At 52.1% G+C, this 20,899-nt stretch overlaps 4 protein-coding genes and 1 long non-coding RNA gene across 11 annotated transcripts; 2 read left to right on the top strand and 3 right to left on the bottom strand.

The window, feature by feature from the left end:
• The first annotated feature begins 28 nt into the window (after nucleotides 1–28).
• On the top strand, nucleotides 29–1,217 carry TMEM223 (transmembrane protein 223). Its single transcript, XM_043452805.1, has 2 exons — nucleotides 29–321; nucleotides 776–1,217. The coding sequence occupies exons 1-2, from the start codon at nucleotides 33–35 to the stop codon at nucleotides 1,066–1,068; spliced, it is 582 nt and encodes a 193-aa protein (XP_043308740.1). The 5' UTR covers nucleotides 29–32; the 3' UTR covers nucleotides 1,069–1,217.
• An 83-nt stretch (nucleotides 1,218–1,300) lies between these two features.
• On the bottom strand, nucleotides 1,301–3,787 carry TMEM179B (transmembrane protein 179B). 2 transcript variants are annotated; one of them, XM_043452803.1, is made up of 5 exons: nucleotides 3,656–3,787; nucleotides 2,349–2,536; nucleotides 2,138–2,269; nucleotides 1,890–1,968; nucleotides 1,301–1,648 (listed from the first exon to the last, which is right to left on the bottom strand). In XM_043452803.1, the coding sequence occupies exons 1-5, from the start codon at nucleotides 3,749–3,751 to the stop codon at nucleotides 1,487–1,489; spliced, it is 657 nt and encodes a 218-aa protein (XP_043308738.1). In that variant the 5' UTR covers nucleotides 3,752–3,787; the 3' UTR covers nucleotides 1,301–1,486. The 2 variants fall into 2 exon arrangements, with proteins under 2 accessions (XP_043308738.1, XP_043308739.1); XM_043452804.1 differs by lacking the exon at nucleotides 2,138–2,269.
• Nucleotides 3,788–3,833: 46 nt separating this feature from the next.
• On the bottom strand, nucleotides 3,834–14,069 carry TAF6L (TATA-box binding protein associated factor 6 like). Of its 6 annotated transcripts, none has more exons than XM_043452796.1 (12): nucleotides 13,853–14,020; nucleotides 13,061–13,120; nucleotides 10,990–11,149; nucleotides 10,575–10,661; nucleotides 9,752–9,902; nucleotides 9,546–9,596; nucleotides 8,896–8,990; nucleotides 7,492–7,566; nucleotides 7,130–7,350; nucleotides 6,689–6,821; nucleotides 4,764–4,892; nucleotides 3,834–4,657 (listed from the first exon to the last, which is right to left on the bottom strand). In XM_043452796.1, exons 2-12 carry the CDS (start codon nucleotides 13,066–13,068, stop codon nucleotides 3,887–3,889), a joined length of 1,881 nt encoding a protein of 626 aa, XP_043308731.1. In that variant the 5' UTR covers nucleotides 13,069–13,120; nucleotides 13,853–14,020; the 3' UTR covers nucleotides 3,834–3,886. The 6 variants fall into 6 exon arrangements, with proteins under 6 accessions (XP_043308731.1, XP_043308729.1, XP_043308730.1 ...); XM_043452794.1 differs by having other exon boundaries at nucleotides 13,061–13,117; nucleotides 13,853–14,019; XM_043452795.1 differs by lacking the exon at nucleotides 13,853–14,020 and adding an exon at nucleotides 13,639–13,719 and having other exon boundaries at nucleotides 13,061–13,117.
• On the top strand, nucleotides 9,813–12,487 carry LOC122431473. The gene is made up of 3 exons (XR_006266507.1): nucleotides 9,813–9,944; nucleotides 10,335–10,520; nucleotides 12,041–12,487. It is a non-coding gene; the product is annotated as an uncharacterized LOC122431473 (long non-coding RNA).
• Nucleotides 14,070–16,924: 2,855 nt separating the features above from the next.
• POLR2G (RNA polymerase II subunit G) lies at nucleotides 16,925–20,262 on the bottom strand. The gene is made up of 8 exons (XM_043451172.1): nucleotides 20,136–20,262; nucleotides 19,891–20,000; nucleotides 18,521–18,680; nucleotides 17,917–17,967; nucleotides 17,745–17,810; nucleotides 17,572–17,643; nucleotides 17,347–17,380; nucleotides 16,925–17,141 (listed from the first exon to the last, which is right to left on the bottom strand). The coding sequence occupies exons 1-8, from the start codon at nucleotides 20,145–20,147 to the stop codon at nucleotides 17,128–17,130; spliced, it is 519 nt and encodes a 172-aa protein (XP_043307107.1). The 5' UTR covers nucleotides 20,148–20,262; the 3' UTR covers nucleotides 16,925–17,127.
• Between the last annotated feature and the right edge of the window lie 637 nt (nucleotides 20,263–20,899).

The raw sequence follows: 20,899 nt of genomic DNA, 5'->3' as shown, positions 1-20,899 counted from the left end.
GTCCCGCCCCGGAAACGGCTCCGCGCAGCGCCATGGCGGCGCCCGGGAGGAGGTGGTCTGTGCTGCTGTTCCGAGCCCTGCATGACACGGCTCCGCCACGGGATGTGCTGCTCTTCCAGCACGAACGGGGCCGCTTCTTCGCCGTCCTCGGGCTATTCTGCGCCGGCCAGGGCGTCTTCTGGGCTTCCCTGGCCATTGCCTCCTTGGCCCGTCCCCCAACCCCGGTTCGTCCAACAAACGCCAAGTCCCCAGACCATGGCCACTTGGACCTGCGCTCTACGCTCTGGCGCTACGGCCTTGCCGTCGGCTGCGGCGCCATCGGTAAGGTGTGGGCTAGCTTCCCAGCTTGGTCGAAGAGGGTGGGCACAATCCTGTGTTCGGGCAAGAAGAGTAAGGGTCTCTCGACCCTCCCGGATGAGCAGCAGTGGGTAGGAGCGCGGTACACTAGAGTTGGAAGTCCCTGAGCGCCAAGCCCTTGTACAGGTTCAAGCTGCCGTCTGTCTCTTATTTTGTGACCTTGAGCAAGTTAGTAGCCTTATTCTGGATCCTGTTTTAAAATGGGGAAGGGGAAAAAAAATAAAATAAAAAAAATAAATAAAATAAAATGGGGATGGGTATCTATTAAGGCTGTTGGGAGGAATGACTAATATATGACTGGGGTGTAAGAGGGACACAATAAATGTTATTATCATCACAATTATTTTTATTCGGGGGGCACTGAAAGGGTTGCTGCTTAGCTTTCCAGTGAAAACCCAAATCTTTGCTTTTCCTACAGGTTCCCTGGTACTTGGTGCTGGTCTTCTCTTTTCCCTCCGCTCTGTGCGTTCAGTGATGCTGCGGGCTGGAGGGAAGCAAGTGACCCTCACCACTCATGCCCCCTTTGGTTGGGGTGCCCATTTTACGGTTCCCTTAAACCAGGTATCTTGCATGGCCCACCGGGGAGAAGTCCCTGCCATGTTGCCTCTGAAAGTCAAAGGCCGACGCTTCTACTTCCTCTTGGACAAAGCTGGACATTTCCCCAACACGAAACTTTTTGACAACACTGTGGGTGCCTACCGTAGCTTGTGAAGAAGCAACCTCAGGTCACTAAGGTTCAGAATAAAAACTGAACCTTAGGGATGAGGTGATAACCAGGGTCACACAGGGGGCCCAGAATTCATTAACAGCAAATAAAAGAGCAGTCATCCCAAGGGCAGCTACCTGCCCATACCTCTTGAGTTTTTTGACCCATATCTGTTTAGCCTTCACTCCTTACTCCTATCCACCCTACCTACAGTGCTTTACACCAAGAACTCAGTACTGAGATGAAGAAAGAAAGTAATATAATACTCTGGTACAAAAACAGCTGTAGGAAAAGAGGTGTCATCACGTTTCCCTCCTGGAGGGAAAACTAAGGCTACCCTCATAAACAGAGCCGTGTCGGGCCAAGAGGATTAAAGGCACTTGGGCATGGAGTCTGGCTGCAGAAGTACTCCTTGGTGAGTCTTCAGGAATGGGAAAGGCGTGGCCCAACAAGAGCATCTGTCTCAGAGCTCCACTCAGGGTCCCCCTTCTGCAGAGGCTGGTATGGGGCGGCTTCAGACTTCCACTGCACAACCTGGAGCACCAGGACCACACACCACAAAACCAGAGTCACCCAAGAGGAAGTCTGTGGGAGACAGGGACAGCAGTGTGAGGACTGGGCCCATCTTGCAGCCGGTTCCACCCACATACCACTCAGCTGTTCACGGTCAGGCTGTCAAGCCTTCAGCTCCTCAGCCCCTCACGGGTGGACCAAGCTCAGAGTACACTGGTGAGCACTCTTAAAACTACAGATGGTATTCTACGATTCATTACACGAATCTGTATCCCTCAGTCTTCACCCAGCCTTTCATATCCCAGGGCCTCACTTCAGCATTATGTAGGTTGGAGTAAAACTGCACAGCCGTTCCAGGGGGTATCCATGGAGTTTTCTGGGCATCAGAGCAGCTGTGAGGTCAAAGAAACAGTCGTGAGAAAGGGGAGATAAACCCTAAATAGCCTTTCACGCCAGTGCCCTTTTGAGATGAGAACTGACGGGCACATAAAAAGTGGAGTATGGGATACTCTACAGAGGGAAGCAGACAGCCCCAGCCAGACTCCCCCCCTCTCCCATTACCTAGTCATGTTCAGGGAGATGATGGATTTGCACAGGGAACTGGTGCCAAATCGAAGAATACAGGCACACACTAAGACCAGGAAGATGGCTATAGCTGAGGTGGCCAGTGCAAAGCGGAGCCCCATCGGGCCTCTAGGAGGAGGGAGAGAAGCCTGTGGTTGAAGTGGGACACCTCCCACCTCAACCCCTGACCCTCAGAGCGGGCAGTCACCTGTGGGAGTCCTCGATGCAGCTGGTGTAGACCCAGAAGAGCAGAAGCAGGAGACAGTAGAGGGCCAGTAGGCCCGAGGCCCCAGCCACAAAGTAGCAGAGGGATGGGGCCGAGGGTTGGGACAAGACCAGAGAGGAGCCATTCAGGACGGCCACACCATACAGAGGACAGCTGCCACTGAAGGAACCCTGTGGAAAGAAGCTGCTGAGTCCTAGATTTCAGGCTAGTACCTCTGAATGCAAGTTCATGGCAAGTGTTGGGGATAATCTAGACCAGGGCCACTCTAAGAGAGTTATTTGTGTATTACTGTCAGTTCCTGTTTCTGGGCCAGTAGATGAGTGCGTCTGGTGGGGAAATCAAATCTGCAGTGGCCAGAAAGATGAGGAAATCGGCAATGGTTATAAAATACAATGAGCTTCAGAAATACTTAAGTTCTGGTCTCCCCTGGTACAGAAATTCTAGACTAGAACCAAAACTTGTGTAACCTTCGGCCATCTCCTATGTTTTCTAATCTATAAAATAGGTGTAATAGTGCCTACTTACAGGGGTCAAACGAGCGTGTTTATTAACATGATTGCCTGGCTGGGGTAAACACTGAGCTAAACTTTTGGCTTCTGCTACATCACTGGTTTGCCATATGACACACTGCGTCGCAACAATTTGGTAGTTTGCTCACTTCTACTACACTATGCTTTCTTTTCTTTTTTTTTTTTTTTACACTATGCTTTCTTTAGGGCTTCCTGGTGGCTCAGACGGTGAAGCGTCTGTCTGCAATGCATGGAGACCCGGGTTTGATCCCTGGGTCGGGAAGAGCCCCTGGAGAAGGAAATGGCAACCCACTCCAGTACTCTTGCCTGGAAAACCTCATGGACAGAGGAGCCTGGTACGCTACAGTCCATGGGGTCGCAGAGTCGGACACGACTAAGCGACTTTACTTATGCTTTCTTTGAGAGGCTCAGCACAATGATGTCTTATTTAAAGGGACCTGGTCCAACTTGTTTTACAGCCAGGGTGAGGTTATGCAGCAGGAAATCACTCGGCCGGGCTGTATCTGCTGTTAGACACTCCCAAGGACTCGTTCCTTTTGCGAGGTAATGATTTCCCAAGAACGACCTGGACAGATGTATCCACAGAGCGTAATTAGCGCCGATGCATCTCCGCCGTCGACCGGCCTCACCTGGGCGACTAGCTCCGAAGAGCTGCGCGCCAGAACTCTGCCGGGCCGGACAGCAGCGGCCTCTCCGGTTCAGGGTCTGCCTGCTCCCCGCTTACCCACCCTGACGGCCGGCCCCGTCCCGCAACCGCACCTGGGTCCGGGTCAGCGCCGCGGCCGCCACGGCTCCGCATAAGAAGGCGGTAGCGAAGAACGCGAGTTCGACGCGCTGCAACCAGGCCAGCGCCATGACGTCCCCAACACCAGGAAGCGCCGCCGGAGGAGCCAACTGCCCAAGCCCCGCCTCATCCGGCGCGACCCACGAGCGCGGGGACGTCACTTCCGGGCGCGGGATTTATTTACAGAGGCGAAAGCTCGAGCCGCCTCAAAGCGGCAGGTACAGCGAGTAATCCGAGAGCGCCCAGCGGCGGGCCGGGCGGCTGGTGCGGCCGATCATGGGCAGCTTCTGCACGTAACGGGAGGCCGGGCTGGGCCCATACGGCGCGGGGAAGGCAGTCTGGAAGAGGCGCCCGCGGCATCGCCTCCCTGCTTGCCGCCCAGCGATGATGAAACGGAAGTAAGGGGCACCGCGCGGGGCGAAACGGCTCTTCTGGAAGACGTCGCGGGTGCCGGTGCCGGGGCCCTGCTGCCGGGGTGCTCCCCGCGCCCGGTGCACGCGGGGCAGCGGCCTGCTCTCAGAGGCGGCGGGCGCAGAGGCTGACGGAGGACCGCCGCCCCGGGGGCTCTCGTCGCCCTGCGGGCTGACCATGGCGTTGGCTGTCAGCTGCGGCATCTTCCGCACCGAGTCCGGGGCGGCCGCCGGCTCCTTCTTGTCCCCGGGCGGCCGCGGGGCCGTGGGCGCGGGCTGACCCGTACCAAAGCGTATGGCCAAGCTGTCACCGAAGAAGGCGTAAAGCTCCCGGTAGATGTACGCCAGGGTCACTGAAGGGGAAGGATCCTCTGGCCCCGCGCCTCCAGGAGCCATTGGAAGACCAGACCCAAAGCCTGGCTCTGCGCTGCCCCCGGAGGGAGACTCCTGAAGGAGAAGGCTGTCCCAGGGCAGGTCGTCAGAGCGCCGGCACCCCCTGCTGCCTGGCCCACCCTTGTTGGGCTCTGCTGCCTGGGCCTTCATCTTCAGCAGTCGCTCTACGGCCACCTGTAAGAGCAGTGGGACTAGGATATAAGGAACCTGGGCCTAATTTTCTAAAGTAAGCCAGCTGAGCTGATGCAGGAAGGAGAGGCTGGAAACGGCTGGCACTCACCAAAATGGCTCCATAGACTTTGTGTCCATCTGCTTTAACCTGGGCATTCGATACTGAATAATCGTCGAGCACAGCCTGCAGATTTGTCCAGTAAGTGGACAGGTGTGGGTACAGGACTCTCTCTACTGCCTGGATGGAAGAGAAGAATGCAGTGAGTGCCTCTTTTGCTCACTGCTTACCAAGTACCATTTTCTCTGAAAGATCTACTTTTATCTCTGGTTCTGGACAGGGCTGAATCCTAAATACCCTCCTTGGCATATTCAGCTAACATTTATTTGGAAACTCCTGAATGTCCAAGCCTTAATTAAGCAATGGGAATAAAGATGAGGTACCAAGACAAACAATATAAAATGACCCCACTATCACTGACATATGTGCTGAGGGCTGAGGGATATAAGTAATGCCCCCTGCTAACCAAGAAATTTAGCTGCCATCTGCTACATTCCAAGAACCGTCCTGGTTTACATGTAAACTGGAACTCAATTCAAACCACTTGCACAAAAACAAACAACAGCTCAGAAACCTGGACTCTGATTATGTAGTTTTAAACCCTGTGATTAATTTGCCCTTCAAGTTCCTATAAAAATAGAGCTTAATACTGACTCAAGAAATATGAAAACTCAAATAATTCTGTAACTATTAGTTAAAAATATAACCATACACACACACAAATAACCACAAAACAGCATGCCAGAATTTACAAAGTCAGCGTACAGACATTCAAGGAACAGAGTGTCTCAATAAAACATAATTAAACTTAAAAATATAAAGTATAAAAAATACTCCCTCTCCACCTTATTCTATAAAACCAATATAACCCTGATACTAAAACCATATGAGGAGAGTACATGATTGATTTCATTAATAAATACAGATTAATCATTTAAATCCAACTGTATATAAAAAATATATTCCAATGAAAGTTCTGCACTTTTTTAAAGACTATACCATTACTAAAGTGAGTTTATCCTAGAAATGTAAAGACAGTTTACTATTAGAAAATCTGTATGGGGAGTTCCCGGTGGTTCAGTGGTTAGGACTCAGCACTTTCACTGCTGGGGCAGGGGTTCAATCCCTGGTTGGGAATTAAGATCCCACAAGCTGTGTGACACAGGCAAAAAAAAGAAAACCTATATATACAATTAACATTAACAGATAAAAGCAGGAAAACCTTAGAATCAAAAAGATACAGAAAGTGCATTTGATAAAATTAACATAAATTAATAATTAAGAATATAATTCCCCTAACCTAAGAAAGGTATCTACAAACACACAAAGTAAACGTCAGCCTAAACAGGACAGGTTATTGTTAGTACCGTTTTTTAAATTGGAAATGAGACAAGGATGCCCAATATCAACATATTTAAAATGATATTAGTGGTCCTAGCAATAAAAAGAAAAAAATTACTAGGTTTGGGAATTCTCTGGTGGTCCAGTGGTTAGGACCCTGCACTTTCACAGCCAAGGGCTCAGGTTCCAACCCTGGTTGGAGAATAAGATCCCACAAGCCATGTGGGGTGGCCAAAAAAGGAAAACGAATTCAAAAAAATAAGGCATTAGGTTTAAAAAAGACAAAGCTTTCATTATTTGTACATGGTATGATTTACCTTAAAAGCCCAAAATAATCTACAGTTTAAAAATGATAGTTTAATGAAGTAGCTGAATCAATACACAAATCAGTTGTGTTTCTATACACCAATAAGAAATACCATGAAGAGACATTACAACAGTATCAAAGAATAGCAAGAATCTAGGAGTAAACAAATTATATTGAGGTTCTCTTCAGGGGAAATTACGAAAGGATCCTGAAAGACTGAAAAACCTAAAAAATGGAGAAAGAAGACACGTTCATGGACAAGAAAGACTATTTTTCTAACTATAAACAGGAGCTCTTATGGTTCTGCGAGAAAAGCCAGGGTCCTCACCTTCCAGCCAAGAGCATGCAGCCCCACCACAGCCCCGTAGTGAGAGCAGAGAGGCCTCACAGGATCTGCCAAGACTTTCTGCAGGGAGAGCAGGATCTGCTGACAGAGGCCATTTACAAGGTCCCCGTGAGTCCTGTGGGAGCAACATTCAGTCAGGAGAACGAGGCACCGCACCCAGAGGAAGCAGCACGTGTATGGCACACTGGGGAAGCGAGCGAGACGGCGGGGCCCAGGGCCTGAGGGCTGACGGACCAAACCCCTGGCATCTCTGTCACCCCTTTATAAAACCCCAGGCACAACGACTTGGAAGATCAGAGGGAAGACACTCCCAACCTCTCAAGCTGTGGCCTTAAAGCCAGAAGTTTCACCCCACCTCCCACCCCAAGCCACTCGGCTCTGCCACAGTCCCGCCCTTGACCAGCGCTAGGCCCAGGAGGCTACCAGAAGATGTGGCTCAGCAGGAGGGCAGCGCCATCCCGCAGTGTCCAGTGGTCATTCAGCGGGTTGATGGAGGCAGCCAGTGGCTCCAGGACACAGTAGAGGACACTGCCCACCAGGGAGCGGACATAGGGCCCCAGGCAGAGGTGTGGGTTCCGAACCAGGCTCCGTGCCACCTGCAAGAGCCGGTGCAGCTGCTCCAGGTCATGGCTTACAGACTTCACCTGTTGGGAGAAGAAGGGTGCTTAGGGGGACATGAGGGTGCAGGAGAGCCTGCTCGTCTGGTGGCACCTGCCTGTGAGCCTACAGCCTGCTGCATCATCTCCTCCCCACAGACCCGCCCCTGCCGCAGCCTGGTCACTTACCCCGCTGACCACGTAAACAAAGTATGGCAGGAGCGCTGCAATCTTGGAGTTGGTCTGCAGGTCCTGGAGAGCAATCTGAAACAGAAGGGGCCACGCTGCCCTGGTCCACCCACCCCAAGTATAAACTGATACCTCTTTAAAGGAAAACTTGGCACCTATGTATTAACATTTGAAATGTTCATACTTTGACTCAGCAATGCCACTTCTACAAACCCACTATAAACAAAACCTACTTAGACACATATCCACACATAGCACTGTCTATAATAATAAAAAGCTGAATATAACCTAAGCCTGGCATCCATGCAGTCCATGGGCGCCATGCAGTCCATGGGGTCACAAAGAGTTGGACACGACTGAGCGACTGAACTGAATATAACCTAAATGTCCAACATATTTTTAACTGAATACAGCAGTTTTTCTAAAACCAGATGTTTAGTTTAATACCACTTCGATTGACAGTAGACTATGATAGTTTATACATAGAAAAAAAATGTGAGTGGGTGGTTCTACACAATTTCTAGTTTGTATGTTTTACAGTACTTCTATAGTAAACATATGCTGGTATTACTTTTTTTTTTTTTTTTTGGTATTACTTTTATAAGCAGAAAAAAATAGAGGCAATGAGTAAGACCATCTTAGCCTGAACCTCCACCACCTGTGCCCTCCCAGCTCCTGGATCAAGACCTGAAGTTCAGGCACTGTGAAAGCAGACAACAGCTCAAGAGAAAGGCACCCAGCTCCCAGGCCCCAGGCCCACCCACGTGCACTGTGTCTGGGGACAAGCAGCAGACTTTGTAAGGCAGGAGAGTGAAGTAACAACAGTCCTAACTTTGCATGGGAAGTAACAGCAGCAGCCAGGCGGGCAAGAGGTAAACCCTCAAACAGAGAGGCCACGTGGTCAAGCAGACCACCAAACCAGCCCTCCTCTGCCTCTGGCGGAAGAGGCCTGGCACAGGCAGTGTCCAGTGGGGCCCTGTGGAGCCCTAGAGGGCTGGTATGACGTCTGGCTGGCACCCTCACCAGGCTCCCTCTACTTCCTCTCCTTTTCCTCTCAAGTCCAGACAGATGAAAGGTGCAAGGTGGATGCCCCAAGTGGCTCCAGGTCAACAGACATCCCAAAGAATGGGCTCTGGATTAAGGTGTGGGGGGACTGACCACATGTGCCGTCCCCCCCTCCACAGGACCCTGCAGAGCGGCCCATTCCCTAAGCAACTGGGTTCCTACTGGGGCAGGAAGGGGAGCAGTGCTGGAGAAGGGCCAGCCACAGAGCAGCAAGCCCCCCACCAAGAGCAGCTTCCACCCAGATCAGCCAGCATGCAGAGGACAGGAGCAGGCCTCTGAAGGACTTCCGCGGGGGTTTGAAGGCTGGACTTTGGCCCCAGCTCAGGCCCGCGTGCTCACTCTCATCAGCTGTGGATCATCCCCCAGCACAGCCCGAGTCACTTGCTGGTAGTACTTGAGAAGGTCATCGGTCAGTGAAGACACAGCACTGGGCACTGCGAGAGGGCGGGCAGAAGGCGGTCAGGTGCAGCCGGCGCTCCCAGCCTCCCTGCCTGCTCCCCGCCCCGGCAGCCCACCCCACCAGCAGCCCGTTCAGACAGGAGGCCTCTCGGGACACAGAGCCGCCAGCCCCTCTGAGCAGCCTGCTCACCCTGACCTTGCAAGCCCTCCACAGCCCAGCTCCACACGCCGCCTCCCACCTGTGCTCTGCCCGGCAGCCTCCTGCTTAATCCCCAAGGTCCACGTTCACAAGCCTCAGGCCCTGTAAGCTCCGTTCAGCAGACCCTGGAAGTATGACACCTCAGGGACCCCAGTAAGCCGCTCAGACTTCTGCACTAACATCCAACATGGCGTCATGATTGGTTACAGGCCTGAGATCCCATCTCCAGCTGTGAGGCCTCTGGGCAGGGATCAGTGCCCACTCAGGACTGGCACCAGGCAGGCACCGGAAAATACTTGTCAGATGAAGACTCAGAGGGGTAGCGGCACCACCCTCAGTCCTAAGGGAGGAAAGTCCAACCAGAGGGCCCATTCCCTGTACTACCCATTACCTGATCCTTGAGGGGCCAGGTTCCCTTTGCCGTCTAGGTAGGAGACATGAACTAGAACCAGAGCAGAGAGATGGATCAGCCTGGGGTTTTGCCCCTTGTAACACCACCCACCCTTCTGAATTTTGTTCCATCTACCCACCAGCCCATCACCACTCCTCCAAGAACCCAGCTCCTGTCCCTGCCCCATGGAGGACCCCAGCAGTCACCTCTCACGGCCGTCTCAGCACAGCCTTTGGGGATGTTGGTGGCCAGGGCCAGCTCCACCAGGTTCACCTCTCGGTCCTCGGGGAAGTAGAGCTCACCCTCCCTGGTGGGGCGCAGGGGCAGCACCTCCTGAGACCCATAACCGCACACGGCCTGAGTGAAGAGAGGATTGGGGAGCAGGCTGAATCTGGGGAGGTAAGTGGGGCGTGACTGGCCAGGGCCCAGAGCCTATGTTTGCAGGGAGTCCAGAGGCCCTGAGCAGAGGGGGATGCCTGGGACTCCAGGCCCTTCACTGGGAACTTGGCTGCAGCACCGCTGCTCACAGTGAGGAGCAGAACGTGGTCCCTCCTCATGGAGCCGCAGGGACCCTGAACCCCACCCTCAGGCTGCTTGCTGATCCTCCTTCTCACATAGACCGGCTCTGAAAACACTCCTCTCTTCTAAACGTGATCTTCTTCCCCTGACCCCCTGCCCAGGAACAACCATGCAGCATGTTCTGACACCCACGCCTGTGATCAAGCTGCTCCCTCACCCAGAACAGCCTCTTTTCCTTACAACTGAGTCTAATCCCGGCCTCCTTTTCAGGTTCAGCTCAAGTGCCACCTCTTCCAAGAAGCCTTCCCTTGCCTCCAGGCCTCCGTGGCCGCCTCTGCCTCTCTGAACGCCTGGCCCTGGGGAGCTGGGTGCGACACCTGTGCGGCGGTGGCTATGACCTTGCCTCGTGTGTGCATTGGGCCTTCATGTCTCACTGTGTGGCCAGCCCTGAGCCGGGTAGGTAGGCAGGCTTGCGCCAGCTGAGCCCTCTGCAGCCCATGCTCCACTCACCTCCACACTGCTCCATCGGAGCGCCCTGTTGAAATCCTCGACGGTCAGCTTCCGCCGTTTGGTGTGTTTCATGAACTGAGAGCTATTCTGCAAGGGGAGGAACGGAGTCAGGGGACAGGGAGCAGGGGGTGGGGGGCAAACAACTCCCAGTGTCACATGCCCTCTGTGACTCAGTTTCTCACATGGGGCATGTGACAATGGACCCGCCTGGCCTGCCCAGCGGGGCTGTGCTGAGGAGCACGTGAGAGGCTGCCCAGCAGGCGCCTGGCTCTCTGGAAGCCCAGCTGCCTAGGAGGAGGCCCTGGAGAGGACGGGGACTGCCTCTGCTGTATTCTGGAGGGGCCTGACAGATACCAGCTGAATAAACCCCTGGGGGAGAGGGCAGTCACAGGGAGGGACAGGAGGGGGAGTGTACCTGGGTGGCCTCTCTGAGTCGGTAGCACACGTCCTCTGCGAGCAGGGCCGCCACCTCATCGCTCAACTCCAGGCCCGTGCTCTCCGCCATGAGCCGGACGGACTCCCGAGGGATCTCCACGAACCGCCGCTCTTCTCGCTCCGACATGGCCCCGATGGAGCTGGGGGTGGGAAGGGAGATGGGAAAGGGTAGCCCAGTCTCCCTCTGAGTCCGGGAGCCTGACTGAAGGCCCTCCAAACCAGTCTCGCTGCTCCAGAATCCTTGAACAAGGAGGCTCATCTGAGTGTCCAGGTGAGGAGACTGAGGCTCAGAGCAAGAACCAGACTCGAGCTAGGTCATAGGGCAGACGGCAGTGATGTCTGAGAAGGTGCCTGGCCTTGGGAGGCACAGAACTGGGTCCCAGCCCTGCTCCACCACTCCCAACGTGAACCAGGCTGAGACTTTCATCAGTCTGAGGGCTGGTAAGATAGTGGCAATAACCCCTGCCCTCCCTAATGCCCAGGGTTGCCATGAGGATGAGATGAGATGATGTAGGAGAAACTCAAGGGCCAGAACACTACACAAATGGAAGACATTACAATTGTTAATTATAAACAAAAACTCTTGTCTTCTTCTGGATCTGTGCTACAGTCACCAGTACTAAACACTGATGAAGAGGCTACTTTTACCCTGACGGTTCCTTGCTCCGAAGTCTTCAGTAGTTTTCCAGGACTCATAAAAGGAAAGTCCCAACTCCATGGCTCAACATACTGGGATTGGTCCCGAATCCGCAGAGCTCATGGTGCTGATCCATCCTCCCAGGAAGGCCACCTCGTGGCTTCCAGCCTGCCTTGTACCTTACCGCTGGTGCTCAGGCTGGCCCGCCCTCCCCCTATCCCAAGCCCCCATGCCCTCCTCTTCCCTAAGGCAGATCCAGTCTGTCTTTTGAGGTCTTCCTGCCCCGTGCCATCTGGGACTGTCAGCCTTTCAGTAGTTGGGCTTTTTGCCCGTGTCTGGTCTTCCCCGGTGTGGCTGAGAGGCTCAGAGCAGGAACCTGCTCTTCCGTTCACAGGATATGGCAAAATAAGAACCCAAGAAAAACAGCAGCTGATGACTGACTCCAACAACACACACCACACCTAGAAGGTTGGCCCACACGGGCCAAAGTGAGACAATACCACCACAGCAGCGAGGTCCGAGTTTCAGTAACCCGCCCAGGTTCTGCCCCAGCACTCCTCTCTGACAAGGCCCAGTGCGTCACCAGTGACCTCCAGGTCCCTAAATCCAGTGGGTACCCTACCTGGCCTCCCTGCAGCTTTTCTCCCAATGGCTCCTCATTGCCTTTAGAATAAAAAACAAACTGCCATGACTCCAAGGCCCCACATGTGTGCCTACATCTCCAAACATCTCTTTCCACTCTTGCTTGTGTTCTGCATTCCTGTAGCCTCTGTTTCCTCAAAAACACCTTATTTCAGGATGTTCACACACTGTTTCCTGGACTTAGAATGCTCTCCTCCTCTACCCCCAACCCCTTTGTCCAGTGAACTCCTAGGCCTTCCTTCAGATCTCAGTCTCAAATTGTCTCTTGCTGGGGGCTTCCCAGTGAGTCAGTGATAAAAAAAATCCGCCAGCCAATGCAGGAGACATGGGTTCGATCCCTGGTCCGGGAAGACTTTACATGCTGCAGAGCAACTAAGCCCGTGCACCCCAACTACAGAGTCTGAGATCTAGAGCCCACAAGCTGCAGCTACCAAAGCCGTAAGCCCTAAAGCCTGTGCTCTGCCACAAGAGAAGCCACGGTAATGAGATGCCCATGCACCACAACTAGAGAGTAGCCCCCGCATGCCACAACTAAAGAAAAGCCCATGCAGCAAGGAAGACCCAGCACAGTCAAATAAATAAATAATTTTAAAATTTAAAAAGTCACTTGCTCAGAGAAGTCTTCTCAGACCCTCACCATGTGCCATGACTTTATCTTCCAAAGCAGTTACCAGTTTGTAATTGTATATACCTGTGTGACTTTTTGATTAACATCTACCTCCCCAGTAGACTGTAAGCTCCATGCGGGCAAGGTTCATGCCTTTTTGCTCACCTTTGCATCCCCAGCGTCAGGCACGGTGTCTGCACATAACACACCCTCAGTAAACACCTGCTGAAAAAATGAGCACACGATCGCTATTTTTCTCAGCATATACTATGCCTGAAGCTTGGAGCTAAGTGCTTTATATGGCTTACACCTCATTTCGTCTGGATTAACAATGAAAGAGGTATTAAGTAAACATTGTGTCTATTTCACAGCCAAGGAAATCAGAGCCGAGTGGTTAAAATGTTAAATGATTTTCCCAAGATCATCTGGCCAGCACTACCTAGGTAAGGGAGCAAGAACTCAACTCTCTCTCTAATCATGAGGAGCGGCGGACTGCGTGGGAAACAAGGCCTGGATTCCCAGTCCAGAGACTTCGCGTTGGAGACCCGCCAATGGCTAACCTTTCTCCACCTGTCAAGTAGGAGCAGCAAGTCCTGCCCGCGGAAGGCGCCAAGGAAGTTTCCCTATTACGTGCCCACATCACACCCCACAAAGTCCGGCCCTGACCAAGGTCTCCAGTTCCTAAACCTCCTCTCTACATCCTCAGCCACTAGCCACACCGGTAAGGAGGCGTGGGAACTGACCTCTGCCGGCCTCCGAGAAGCGCATCCTCCCACCCAGCCGCGCTACATCCCAGTTCGAAAGGGGGGGGGGGGGGGGGGGACAGGGAGGAGGAGGTCAGAGATCGTCGAACTTGGGTCACGTGGTCGGCGAAGGGGGCGGGCCCCCAGCGGATCTGGCGCCCGGGCCGGTGAGCGCGCGATCTGCAGCAGGACGGCTCTGTGAGGGCTTGCTCACCTGAGGGCTCCAGGACGGCGAAGACGGGTACCGAGACGGCGGTGGCGGTGACTGCGGCGGCAGCGGCGGCGGCGATGGCCCGTACTCACCCTGCTCGTACTAATTCCCTCTCTCGGCGGCCAGGCCCCGCCCTCCACGAACACAGCCAATCGGCGGGCGCCCTCAAGAGTTCTGCCCACAAAGGAGCTTCCCACTACCCGATTGGCCACCGTGATGGCTCTGTAGAAGGCTCGGAACGTCCGAGGTCACGTGATGTTGGAAGACTCGCGCCTCTTAAAGCAACAGCTCTCCGGCGTTTTGGGGCGTGTGTAATCGTTCGATCTAGGTTTTAATACACATGTTCTCGAGGAAACCATCCCCATTCCTTTGTCTACTCCTGAGTTTCCGAGCACTTGCATTTACGCGAATGTATTGACGCTTTAGACTTTGGCGTCTGCCTTAGTTCTGCTGCCTGCTTGGTGGGGCTCAACTTAACTCTCCAACATCACCTGCCACTTCACTTCCTCAAGGTTGAACCGGAATCTCAGTAGGCATTCTCTGCTGGCAGAAGGGTCTTCTGACTGGGCCAAACACACCCCGTGCGAGCTCCAGACTCCAGGGCTCTGCCGATTCGGGCACCCTACCTCGTGTCCTCCCCATTTCTGTCCTGTAAGCCCTCACCTACCTCAGACTTCCTTGACCATTTTACACGGACACACTTCCCTGAACTTGGGCAGTTCTGTTGAAAAGCAGTGAGCTTAATGAGTAAAGGATATTTGGAGTCATAGCAAAAGGAGTTCAAACTCTGATACTGCTTTTGGGCAAATTACCTAACCACATTTCCATATCTACAAAATGGAGTAAGAATACCCATCTCACAAGGTTATTGTAGGTTAAAAGAGACAATGTAGATTGAGCTTTGGTAGTGAACTTTCACTCACATCAGGAGGCAGACTGTGAATTAATCCTCTTATGTTCATCCAAGATGGGACTATTTGCAATGAGCTATTTATTAAAGGAGGTTTCTGCAGGGGAGCTTGAATGTACACAACCTCGCCCTTCCTCCCTCTCAGTGTTAGATGCTGCTGCCCCTAGAAAGGAAGATCCTCTGAGACCAGAGCTGAGAAAGCCAGGTGGATGACTGGGGTTGCCATAGCAACACTACCTAAGGAGACTGACACCCTTTTGAGTCTCCCCACCTCCCCACCCCACCCCCCCACCCCCCGTCATAATCAGAATGACATGTGAAGTAGTCACAGGACTGTGCTTGGTCACTGGAGTGTCTTCCCACCTATGCATAAAGGAAGAGGGGGTTCCTCCAAAGTTCTGAGTCTGAGATCAGATCTCCTGGCTGTTGGCAGGACTCCTTGCAAAGGTGTTATTGGTAGGGACAGCCTTTGGTAACCTCCTGGCAGCATCAGACAATGAAGAGAGGACGGGCTGGAGGCCTGTAGGATGCAGTGACGCCCCATCCAAGCTGTCTGGGACTGATTTGCCTCCAGCTTGAATCAAGGCAGCAGGGTCTTTTCCAATGAGTCCACTCTTCATGAACTGACCTGAACTGAACTGAACTGAGTCAAGGCAAGGGCCAGGGAAAGGAGTAAATCCCCTGGCCACAGCTGGGAGAAAGATGGCTCCCTCTCACTCCCCAGCCACCCAATGCCTAGCAAGAAGAGTTATGATGGTTTTACACTATTAAAAAAAAAAAAAATACAGCTCCACTACTCACTAGCTTTGTGACCTTAAGCATGTTAGTTCATCTATTTTATCATGTCAAGAGGGATGACAAAACATTACAGTGAACTGTCAAGAAAATTCAATAATGTATGTAAAGGATTTAACATATTACCAGGCACATACTCCTGTCACTATAAAGCCTGTGACCTCTTTAAGAGGCCGTAACTTCCTGAGAATTCCCTGGTGATCCAGTGGTTAAGACTCCACACTTCGGGATTTCCCTGGTGGTCCACCGGCTAAGACTCTGCACTCCCTATGCAGTGGGTCCAGGTTCGATCCCTGGTCAGGGAACTAGATCCCACATGGCGCAATTAAGACCCAGTGCAGCCAAATAAATTAATTTTTTTTTTAAAGACACCACACCACACTTTCATTGCTGACAGCCCAGGTTAAATCCCTGGTTGTGGAAGCCAGCCACTTGCCCATACAATCTCTGACACAGGGCAGCAATGCTCTGATATACCATCCAAAGAGGGTTGTATGATCATATTACAATAAAGAAACATACAGTCACCCAGCTAGGACTAAAACCCAGCTCTGTATCAACCCAAATACAACCCAAATGTGTTTTCTACTACACAGCTCTGCTTCCTAAGGAAGTCAAGGAAAGCTTAAGAAAACAAAAAATGGCTGAGATTTGATAGATTACTAGGAAACAAGCAGACAGGAAAAGGGAAAAGGCATTCCAAGTTAGGCAAGTAGTATTGCCAAGACACAGCATGGAGGGAAGGTGGTGTGTTTGTTCAATCTTCTTCTTTTGTATATTTTTGTTGCGTTACCCCAATGAGATTATGAGCCCTTTCATATGTTCAGTTTAGTATATTAATTGATTAGCAAATAAAGGCTATTGTTTATGTGCCCATCCTAAAAAGGACTGGGACTCCACAATCTGTACCATTACTATTCTATTATTCACCTCCCCCAACCCTGCTGTCTCCTCTTCCCCCTCTCCAGCTAGAGTCTTGGTTATTTTAAAGGCTGAGGAGAGGGCAAATTCTCTGAAACTAGACTGGGGCTCTAGACTAGAGTGGCTCTAATGATACTGCCATTTGCTGAAAGCCAAAGACCCAACAAACTCTGGGAGACAGTGAAGGACAGGGAAGCCTGGCAAGCAGCAGTCCATGGGGTTGCAAAGAGTCGAACATGACTAAGCAACTGTACAACAATGACCCAGCACTACAGCCCTAGCTTCAGTGAGGTCAACTTGAGACCTTGGCAAGAGGGTCAGTCAGATCCCCTGGTGGCTGAGGCTAGTTAAGGCATCAGGCCAAGAAAAGAGGGGCTAGCAAGCCACCGGCCCTCCAGCCTTTTTACAAAATGAGTTGTTCTTAGCAAAGAAAGGAGATGACACTTCCATGAAAATCAAGACCTTTTATGGTTAGAACACACAGTCAAAAATCCAGGAGTGGCTGCTAAGCCACAAGAAGAGCCAGGTGTCTTCTGAGGGCAAGGAACCCTCCTTGCTTCCCCGACAGCAGCCAGACTGGGCCTCTGGACAACATGCTAAGTGTGACGATCACACCTCCTAGATAGGGACCAAACAAGGTAGGTCATGGTGCTCAGCTCACAAGCCCTGCCGAGAACAGAAAAAGCACAGTGGTTAGACCCAGAGCTTAGGACAGCCCTAACCATGCACTTCTCATTCCAGGGGGCAAGTGTCCTTGGTCTTCCAAGCAGACAACATGAGAGTTTCTTTCATCAGTGGCTCAGGCATTAAATTCCATACTAACTCCCTGTGCCCACACACCCCTCCTTTAGACAACAACCCTGGCACTCACCCAAGTAATCATCCATCAGGGAGCCGATAGCAAACTGCAGAAGGAAAGGGAAAATGGAAATGAAGCCAAAGCAAGCAGAGAGCTCTCCTCTAACTCTCAGCCCCAAGCCTTCTGCCCACTCATCTCTTCTTCCTAGCAGAAGAGCACAAACCCCCCAGGAACTCTGAGTAGGAAGAATGCAACAGCTCGGCCTGGTATGGGCAGGGAGGCAGTCAGGAGACTCACGATGTCATTCTTGTCCACACGGGTTCCCACAATCTTCAAGCGGATCTCATCGTCCTGCTGAATCACAATGTCCTGCGGAGGAGGGAACAGTAGTCAGACACCCCCAGGCCAATACCCTCCCTCGGAGTGGCTCATTCCCTTGTCCCTCTCACCAGCTTCTTCTGCCCACTCACCTCATCCATCGTTTTGTAACACGGTGGGTTGGAGTTAGGATCAAATTCCATCTCTGATGGGATGGACTGAAAGGAAGGTCAAACTGAGTAAGAGCACTTGAAAAGGATGCTTTAGTAGATTCTCTTGAGTACAGGTCTCCTCCTTAGACCCACCCAGTGTACCTAGACTTACGTGTCGAGAGATGAAGCAGGACATGGGACCAATTTCTGTGAAGAGTCCAACCTAGAAGAGAAAAGAGAGACCTTGCTTTTTCTTTTGTCTCCCAAAGTCTCCTAAGCCTCCCATCTTTATGTGGTTCCTAACAATATTCTTCATGTTTTGAAACCACTCTGAAGTATGTCATTTTTTTTTCCCAAGCCTTCATTTTTTTTTTCTTCCCAAGCTTTCATTTTAAGCTAAGGAAGTGTAGCGGTAAACAGCTGAGACCTAGAACTTGTCATTCTGGGCTTTGAACACTTGTTGGACACATGACCGTTGCCAGCAGACTCAACTTCTCCAAGCTTCGGTGTGGAGATAAAAGCACTCATTTCACAGTCATTCAGAGGTTTTGCACACTACCTGGCCCACAACGGAGGCTACTATTGTTTTGACTCACTATTGACTTACATGTCCCTCAGTGAGGCAGGGCAAGATTACCATACCATTTGACAGGTGAGGAAACTTGAAGCAGAGAGAAGTGATCTGACCAAAGACACAGAATTTGACCAAAGTGGGACCCATCCCAGATTTTTTAAGAGAGGGACCTTCCCACTACCTCCCCCGTGGATGGTCTTACCTTGTTGACCTGAGTGACCACCGCATCCACGACCTCCCCTTTAAAGGGCCGGAAAACAATGGCCTTGTACTTAACTGGATAAAGGACAAAGCCTCGGCCTGGCTGGATCACACCAGCACCGATATTGTCGATGGTAGTGACGGCAATTACAAAGCCATACCTGCGAGGAGGCAGAGAAAGTGAAAGGCACTGTCTGTGAAAGAGCCTCTGAAACCATCTGCCACAGGAGGGCTTCCCGGGTGGTCCAGTGGTTAAGAATACCCCTGCTAATTCAGGGGACGCAAGTTCAATCCCTGGTCCGGGAAGATTCCACATGCCACAGAACAGCTAAGCCAGTGTGCTGCAACTACTAAGCCCAAGCCCTAGAGCCCATGTGCCTCAACAAGAGAAGCTACCACAATGAGAAGCCCAGACACTGCAACTAAGCCTCGCTTGCTGCAACTACAGAAAGCCCGTGCAGCAACCAAGACCCAGCACAGCCAGAAAAAAAAATACAAAAAAGCATCGACCACAAGAGTCACTGACCCTGGAGGTAAAGGGGGAGCACAAAGGGGGAGTAGTTGGCCCCCTGGCCCCAGGAGAGCTTAATGATCAAGAGACAGACAGGACAATCAGCAGTAGCTATAATGCCAAACGCTGCTCTCATAATTTCACAGTCAGTGTCCAAAAAGTCTGCAGTTCTTAATCTCAATCTTGGTGATGCCTCAGAATCACCTGGGAGAAACTTATTAAAATGCCTTTTCCCAGGATGGTCCCCAGTCTTGATGCTGTAGGGATGAGATGAGGCTCAGGAACCTGTATGTTCAAAGAACACCTCAGCTTACTCTGATGCTGGATACCTGAGTACTCTATAGCCCTGCTCCTCCCCCCTCATTTACTTCACCATGTGCGGAGCTCCTCTGTGCAGAGCCCAGAGATGGTCAAATCTCAGTTCTCTTCCTTCCTCCCGCTAACTCTCAATCTGCTTTATCCTGCCCATTCATTCAACAAACTTTTAGTGAGGCCCAAGATGTGCCATGCCAGGTCCCTGGGTATGGGGGGTAAAGAAAAACAAGGGCTGACATCATTTTGTCTTTTTCATTGCATTGTTCCCAGGGCCCAGCACAGGGCCCTGGCACACAGCTGGAGCTTCAGAAATGTTTGCAGAGTTAATGACAAATGTTGGCTGAACAAAGGAAGTTCTGTTATGGAACTTCGCAGAGGGCACCGTGGGAACCCAAAGCAGGAAGCAGCTAACTGCCTGGGGGGGTGAGAGGGCTTGCCAGGGTAGGTTGCAGAAGCTTTCACGAAGTGTAGGCGCTGGGAAGGGGGTGCAGGCAGAGAAGGCCGTGTGCGCAGTGCTTAGGCGGCAGGGAGGGTGCGACACTCACTTGCCGGTGCAGGTCCCCTCCACCTCGGTGAAGAGCTTTTGTTTCACCGTGTTGAGCAGGTTAGGGCCGAAGTACCGCGGATGTAGCAGAATCTCGTGCTCCAGGGAGATCTGTGGGGAAAGTGGAATGGAGTCGGGCAACGAGCGGGAGGAATATGAGGCAAGAAGAAGCCGCCCCTAGTCCCGGCCTTCCGCTTCGCTCCTCCTCTAGACCCTGCCCTCGCCGCCACCCCGTGCCCTGCTCACGTGGTAAAACATCTTCCCGGAGGAGGCTGGACAGAAGCCGGGTCTACGGCTGCACGAGCAGCGGCGCCTACACGCCGACCGGAAATACAGCAACTTCCCCAACCCCGTTTCCGGGCCTGCCCCGAAAAGTGGGCGGGACTCACCGCCTCCGCGGGCCCCCATTGGGCTTCGCTGTCGTGGGCGGGGAAACCCATGAGGCTCCTCCCCTCCGTCCAGCCGTCAAAGTGCCCAACTCCCTTCAGGATAACAGTATCTCGCATAGATTAGATGCTTAGTAAATACCTTTAAAAGGAATTAATGAGAGGTCGCATAAATAAAGCGCTTTAGCAGAGTCTATTCATTCTGCAAAGAGTTGAAGACTGCTTTCACATAGTAAGTATCAGTTCAGTTCAGTTCAGCCGCTCAGTCGTGTCCGATTCTTTGCGACCCCATGAATCGCAGCAAGCCAGGCCTCCCTGTCCATCACCAACTCCCGGAGTTTACTCAAACTCATTCCCATCGAGTCGGTGATGCCATCCAGCCATCTCATTCTCTGTCGTCCCCTTCTCCTCCTGCCCCCAATCCCCCCCAGCATCAGGGTCTTTTCCAATGAGTCAACTCTACGCATGAGGTGGCCAAAGTATTGGAGTTTCAGCTTCAGCATCAGTCCTTCCAATGAACACCCAGGACTGATCTCCTTTAGGATGGACTGGTTGGATCTCCTTGCAGTCCAAGGGACTCCCTCAAGTCTTCCCAACACCACAGTTCAAAAGCATCAATTCGGT

This window comes from Cervus canadensis, chromosome 29 (assembly GCF_019320065.1).
Source record: "Cervus canadensis isolate Bull #8, Minnesota chromosome 29, ASM1932006v1, whole genome shotgun sequence".
Classification (NCBI taxonomy): Eukaryota; Metazoa; Chordata; class Mammalia; order Artiodactyla; family Cervidae; genus Cervus; species Cervus canadensis.
This window is presented reverse-complemented; position numbering and strand designations above follow the sequence as displayed.

Excerpts from the sequence above, each read along its gene's own strand:
- POLR2G (XM_043451172.1), bottom strand. Across the intron at positions 18,681-19,890 it reads GAGGGGACCTGCACCGGCAA|GTATGGCTTTGTAATTGCCG; the intron begins GTGAGTGTCGCA and ends GCCTCCTCGCAG. Across the intron at positions 17,381-17,571 it reads GTGTGGACAAGAATGACATC|TTTGCTATCGGCTCCCTGAT; the intron begins GTGAGTCTCCTG and ends TTCCTTCTGCAG.
- TAF6L (XM_043452796.1), bottom strand. Across the intron at positions 10,662-10,989 it reads GACTCAGAGAGGCCACCCAG|AATAGCTCTCAGTTCATGAA; the intron begins GTACACTCCCCC and ends CTCCCCTTGCAG. Across the intron at positions 6,822-7,129 it reads CTGCTGAGCCACATCTTCTG|GACTCACGGGGACCTTGTAA; the intron begins GTAGCCTCCTGG and ends TTGCTCCCACAG.
- TMEM223 (XM_043452805.1), top strand. The coding sequence starts at position 33 with ATGGCGGCGCCCGGGAGGAGGTGGTCTGTGCTGCTGTTCCGAGCCCTG. Across the intron at positions 322-775 it reads CGTCGGCTGCGGCGCCATCG|GTTCCCTGGTACTTGGTGCT; the intron begins GTAAGGTGTGGG and ends CTTTTCCTACAG.
- TMEM179B (XM_043452803.1), bottom strand. The coding sequence starts at position 3,751 with ATGGCGCTGGCCTGGTTGCAGCGCGTCGAACTCGCGTTCTTCGCTACC. Across the intron at positions 2,270-2,348 it reads TGCATCGAGGACTCCCACAG|AGGCCCGATGGGGCTCCGCT; the intron begins GTGACTGCCCGC and ends CCCTCCTCCTAG. Across the intron at positions 1,969-2,137 it reads ATCTCCCTGAACATGACTAG|CTGCTCTGATGCCCAGAAAA; the intron begins GTAATGGGAGAG and ends TTGACCTCACAG.